Source organism: Rhynchophorus ferrugineus, unplaced genomic scaffold, assembly GCF_030347505.1.
Source record: "Rhynchophorus ferrugineus isolate W39M unplaced genomic scaffold, kcgeb_rfMv2 rfM3, whole genome shotgun sequence".
Classification (NCBI taxonomy): Eukaryota; Metazoa; Arthropoda; class Insecta; order Coleoptera; family Curculionidae; genus Rhynchophorus; species Rhynchophorus ferrugineus.
Genome location: NW_027472582.1, coordinates 15,573,271 through 15,579,984, shown reverse-complemented (window position 1 = coordinate 15,579,984; position 6,714 = coordinate 15,573,271). Strand labels below are relative to the sequence as shown.

Genomic DNA, 6,714 nt, shown 5'->3' with positions numbered 1-6,714 from the left:
TGAAAATAAGTAAGAATAATTATTATGTTATAAATATCCTGTTACATTCTAATAAAGTAAAATTTGCCTAAAATCCTAAGAAATATGTCAGAACTCAAATATTGAAACTTTTGGTGAACAAACGTTGCTTACTTTCACATCCAAATAAATTCTGATTTATGGGATTTAGGAGCGATTTTTATTGTTAGATAGATTATATTAGAAATGGATTTAAATCAAATACAGAAGTGACTAAGGAGAGATAGAACAGTCACAAAGCTACTAGAGAACATCCAAAAGCCGCAGGAAGGACATAACAAGGCATTAATAAATAGGGAATATATCTTCAATGTTTCTTAAAACTTTGATTAACAAACAAAAAAGTTAATCATTTTTACAAGAACCTGTAAGTGTTGAGAAATAATAAATTTTTGAACTAACTCTTAAGTATATAGATAAAGAGACAAAGCACTATTATCAAAGATGTTTGTTGATCTACTGTTAATGCCATTAAACATTGGTATTAAAATATTACAAATACTGTTGATGTAATACCTTTCTTCTATTAGAGTGTAGTAGTTCAACAATCCGTCTAGAGGGAAATAAGTGTTTCTTGCGATAGCTAAACATAATAGTTAATAAATCAAAAAAATAATTTACCCGTTTTAAAACATTATTTAAGACATGTTTTAGTCTAGTGAATCCAGCTTTTAGATAACCTTTGTTTATAATAAATAAAAATTATATTGCATATCATTTATTCATCAGATATTTTTATAATTTACTACATATTCATTTAAAATTGATGATGAAAAAACATTACTTTTGTCTTTTTTTCAGCCCATACATTGTTAAAATAAACGAAAAGAGGTAAAATAAAACACGCTTCAATATAAATAAAAATATATCTTATTTCTAAATAACTATAATAAAGTTCTACTAGACTATGCTACAATATAAACCTGAATCTAATTGAATATAATAATAAAATTAAATTAAGATATGAATCATATTAAAAATACAAAAAATACATATTGTCCTGGAATTGATGAATTTTGATGTTTAACATATTTGATTGATTAATTTCAACTTGGCACCTCGTTGTAAATTGAAAAGTTCAAACTCCCTTATAATATAAGATTTCTTTAAAAAATGGTCAATATGAAGTTGAAACTTGTATGCCCCTCACATAAAAATTTAAGATTTATTTCTAACAAACAATTATCAAACAAAACATTGTGCGGATTTATAGAATTATCATATATATTGTCGAAAAACAGCTGTTTCCAAAACAAATGAAAATAATATTAATATCAAATATATATATAGTGTGATTTTTTATTATAATAAAAAGTGTGGAAATAGCTGATTTAAATTAAGTAAATATTACATTTAAATACCTAACAAATATATATCTGGTCATTTAGCTAACATTTTACGAATACCTAAGGTTAATATTTAATTTTCTACTTTCACTACAATCATTAAATTTGGTAAAATATTTTTTTCAGGATTCTTATGCAACACCATTATTTTATATAATATATCGTAAAAAGCTTTTATATAAGTGAGAACATGCAAGAAGCAAACATTTTGTACATTTTTCAGTAAACCACGTAGGCTATGGAAATTTTATTAATTATGCATAATAGTAGTGTTCAGTATATTTTGTTTATATGAGGTATAGCTACGTTTATGTAAGGCTGAAACATAAACATGTTTGTTTTTTGCTACTTCAAAATTGTTTCTGAAATGTGATAGTAGCATAAAGTAACTTAATCTAATTAAAAATAGATTTTATTGTTGGTAAGTAATATTAATAAAATCACAAATTTAAAATGTCTTTTAACATAATAATTATGTTAATAATAACAATAATAATACGCAATGTAGAAAAGTAAGTACATGAAGTACAAAGGTAAGAGGTCACATACTGTGCCAATACATTTTCATATCATCAGATCTTAAGAATGATTGTCAATTTGTAAAATTGTCATATTAAAATAACATGAAACTAATACAATTAATATATAATGATAAAAAATTAAGTTTATTAAAACCTCTATTGAACATTATTATAGCTCATTTAAAAATATAATAAAATATATATTTCAATAGTACATTAAAAATAAGTGACGGAGGTTTGGGTCACATATATCTCGTCAACATATTTAAAGAAACATTTACTCACTGACGGTCCCATTGAGTCCAAACTCATATAAAGTCAAATTGGTATAATAATATTCTCATATGATTTGAATTAAATTTAACAAAATGTACCCGAGATTCTCAGATTCCAGATGTTGTACAAGAAGACTGACTAAATCTTGTATTATAGCAAAAACCATTTATATGAATTTATATAAGTTTCACTGTGCAGTCATACGAACCAACATTAAAATGTTTAGAAAATGTTTAAGAAGTAGGAACATACCATTATCGTTAAAACACCCATGCAAATTTCTTGTGCAGTAATACATATGTTCTATAAACTTAAAGTATTATAAATCTACTTTCACTTTTTGTTACAATATCCAAATAGAACTTCTAGAACTACTACAACTAAATATATCACAATAATCTGTTAAGAATGTATAGCTGTTTATAGAACAGTTAATGTTCCTGGTATATTTGGTACTACATAAGTCGTAATAATACATAATCTTAGTAATAATTAGAAGTTTTCTAAAACTTAATTCATAGAAAAAAAAACATTAATTACTGGGAATATTTGGGAAACCCTGTAAATTATAAATAAATACTTTTAGATACTACACTAATTTTATACTTTAAGCAATTTCCTCATTGGTTACCACATTGATCTCAGCTGTTTCTCTCACAATTACACGTTCTGGAGGATTACCATTATGAGTTGATTCGTTTGCTGTTGGTTTGCTCATAAGCTCTTCCACTTCTTTATTATCCATAGGTTGATCTGTATTATAATTCCACGGTTGGGTCTACAATACAGAAATTGTTAATAATCGAATCGGAACGTTGAATTCCTTGGTTCTTTCAATTATCACTTTACTTTAAAAACCTTAAACGATTTTAATAGTTTTAAAAGGACATGTTTGAAAATATTGCTCATTATATGTATCAAGTGTCATAATTCTCGTTTTTTTAATATTAATTCTTAACTATTTAGATTTTCGAATATCTATTAAGATCTATATGTACTATTAGTTATTAAGAAAAAAGAGCCAATATCTGGTGAATATGGTAAGTGCAGTAGACCTTTGAATTTAAACGTGTCCAAGAATATTTTTTGGCAATTTTAAACGTTATTATGTTGTGAAATGACTTTATCATATCTCTATTTATTCTCCATAGCCAGCTGAAAACATCAACTGCAATATATATATATATATATATATATATATATATATATATATATATATATATATATATATATATATATATATATATATATATATATATAGAAAGTCGATCCCACTAAAGGGAAAACTGAAGTTTCATGATACAATGATATGATGATAATTTCGCAAACATTTTAGGCATAGGTCTTAATTATCGTAATATCTCATTATTCATCACCAGCAACAATACAGTGCATATATTTTTTTCAACAGCTACTATAATATCAAATATGGATGTTTTCCAATCACCAACATTTCCAAATATTTCTACATATTTAAAATACTCAATATCCAACAAAGCATGGAATGTATATTAACAAGAATTATTCGCAAATCTTTAATTTGGAAGAAAACTCGATTTCCTTAACACTATATATGTATTTATTTTGGGAAATGTTGAACCCTAAATATCAAGCTTGTTTCAAGTTATTATCAAGTTACCGCTGTAAACTATACGAAGGCAGGTCTGATAATATTGAAAAACTGTGGGGATATATTCACAATAAATATTAAAAAAGTAATGATATTAGACTTACCTCACCCGTTCCCCAAATTTGGAAAAATACGTAAGTAGCACAAGCAACAAAACAGGCCGTATAAAAGACCATTCTCCAAGCTGACATCAAATGTTCCTGACCAGTGAGCATATGGAAGTTAGCTAGAGGGCTCAGGAAACTGGCTGACATGTGAATCGTTTGAGCAAATGCTAATACTGGACCGGCAAAATTTGGAGCAATATCAACAACGTTCGCCATTGCACCTAAAACGATGTCGTTATATACATAGTAAGGTAATTATACGGTTTTTGTAATTTTTCTGGAAATACCTGCATATGAAGCAGTGATGAGTGTAACAGCTGTGAACCAAACAACTAATACCAACTCAAACTCACAACCTAAATAACTAATTAGAGGGACCAATAAACCAGGAACTACCTGAGCTGTAATATTAAAAATAATATTATATTTTTTAACTTAGTTTTAAAATACTTACAAAGAGCAGTCATTAATTTTCGAACGTTGGTCAGTGACATATATTTTTGAGTTATCAACTTATCAGCTATATAGCAGAAAAATACTGAAGCCACATAACTGCAAATAAATGGGGCGCCAGATAATACACCATTCTAAAAACCACGAGAATTTACTACATGTGAACTCCATGTTGTAAAGGTATCATTTTACTTTTTCTATACTAAAACCTAGGATTCTCTTCATGTATGTTGGTCCTGAGATGATAAAGGTATAATGGACCCAAATCCGTCCAAAAGTAGTAACGCCAATTGACCAAGCTGGGAGTGACAGTAAAATCGATTTCCATGGGACCTTTTGTTGTCTAGAAATGAAATATTTAATTGTCTTTAAAAAGTCCCTTTAAATATAAATGTCATATATAAAATAAAATATTAATCTGATATTACCATCCAGAAAATATTAACAATTTATACAAACAAATATAGAAACATTTTATTTGCAGGATATCAATTAGTACCTGGAATTTTCATATGTATTATCAGTATTTTCACGAATATAACGTTGCTCTCTTAGACTGATTCGTGGATGAGTTTCGGGACTGTCAAAGGCCAACAGATACCAAATCAGGCACCATAACACTCCTATGGATCCCGTGGTGTAAAATACTGATCTCCATCCCAGATGAGCAATCAGGAATCCACATAAAGGATATGTAATACCTATACCGATACTAAAACCTAAAAATAGAAAAGATATATTTGTTCAACCCATATGAGTTAAACTATGGTACATTTCTAATTGATCTAAAATGGATTTTGTATGAAGAAAATTAAACATGATAAATGAAAAAGAAGAAAAACGTAGAAGTTGTTCTATCTTGTTGATTTAGTGGTCAATAAAATAGTTGCTATTAAATATATAATATGCCTTTAGGAAAAAGCATAAGTGAAATATTATTGGAAAGTAATTAAGAAGAGACTTCTCACTACAATTACAGAATGTATTAGCTCCTCTAGCTAAGCTATTGCAATTTTTCTTTGAGTGTTGAAATACATATTTGTCTGGAATTACTATTAACTCACTTCTATAAAGAAATTATGTCTATTGTTTTAAAGTGGTTTGTGTCTATTGTGCAATTAATTGTTAAAAAAGATACCCAAAGTTAAATTATTGAGAAATACCATTGTCAAATAGAAAATGCAATACTTTTTCCTAGGTTTATTGTTTTAAGCATTATAGATATAATAATGATTAATGAAAATTGAAAGACAATATGCTCGTGGATATTTACCTTGAAAACTAGACATAAAACGACTCCTTTCTGGAACGGGGATCCAGTGTCCTACTAAGGCGTACATAGCAGGCCATGTCAGACCCTAAAATATTTTAAGTATTTACATGATGATGAAGACGCATCGGTTTGGCTTCCCTCAATTTCATTTCTTTGCGTCTCTCTTGCGAGTTCTAGATGTTTGCAAAGACAACACACGTTCAGTCGAGTGTTTACCAATGAACTATTTAGAAATATATTGTACGTCATATTGCTACACATGGTGATTAGTTAGCTTCACTCTCTCAGTACATATAAGAAAATATCTCGCAATTAGAAAATAACTGCATACACAACGATGATCTATTATTTATTTGTCGTCAATGTACGTAAGATCATTAACGTATTTGATGCAATTATTTTCGTCAGAATATTATGTGCAAAATGATTCAATATCAATCTAAATCTGTTTAGTTTGGAAACATTGAAATACATAATGATGAACAACTCACCGATGCGAAGCCTTGAACAAATCTTAAAGCAATAACCACGCCATAATGTGTATCCGCTGCCATTGGGATGGATAAACTGGAAAGAGCAGTGGCTAATTGAGCATAACCAAAAACTCTTTTGGTGCCTAATTTCTGTGTGGCTAAACCACCAACGATTTGCGAAACGATATATGCCCAATAGAATGACGCCAAAACATATGATTGGACATGGCTGTTCCAATCTAAGGTTCCACCATAATCCTAAAATTATTTTGGAAGTCATTAGTATGACCAATATTATCAATTACTAATAGAGCTTTCAGACGATATCTATTGGTTCTATTTTCAAAATCTTAAAACCACGTTTGAAAGTACCCGTTTTTATTCAAAAGTTGTTTATACCTATCCAAGAGTTAAAAAATGTCATATTGTGAAACAATTGTGGGTGACAAAAATGTATATCATATACGGTTTCAGCATTAAAAGTGCATAAGATAGATGTAAATTGGTTTAAAACGTTTTTATAAACATTTTGTCTGTTGGCCTGTGTAATGGAACATAAAAAATTACGACACGAAATATTGCTATGTGAGGAAAATAAAAACAAAAATCACGTGGGA

The 6,714-nt window shown here is 28.4% G+C and overlaps 1 protein-coding gene across 2 annotated transcripts in view; it reads right to left on the bottom strand.

The window, feature by feature from the left end:
* Positions 1-865: 865 nt before the first annotated feature.
* MFS17 (Major Facilitator Superfamily Transporter 17) overlaps positions 866-6,714 on the bottom strand; it is a 60,741-nt gene continuing 54,892 nt past the window's right edge. For both annotated transcript variants that reach the window (XM_076401083.1, XM_076401082.1), the window contains exons 4-11: positions 6,116-6,355; positions 5,625-5,709; positions 4,851-5,070; positions 4,544-4,694; positions 4,353-4,485; positions 4,186-4,299; positions 3,896-4,119; positions 866-2,939 (exon numbers count right to left, since the gene is read on the bottom strand). In XM_076401083.1, coding sequence (XP_076257198.1) covers positions 2,769-2,939; positions 3,896-4,119; positions 4,186-4,299; positions 4,353-4,485; positions 4,544-4,694; positions 4,851-5,070; positions 5,625-5,709; positions 6,116-6,355 — 1,338 coding nt within the window. In that variant the 3' untranslated portion in view covers positions 866-2,768. The remainder of the gene's footprint in view (positions 2,940-3,895; positions 4,120-4,185; positions 4,300-4,352; positions 4,486-4,543; positions 4,695-4,850; positions 5,071-5,624; positions 5,710-6,115; positions 6,356-6,714) is intronic.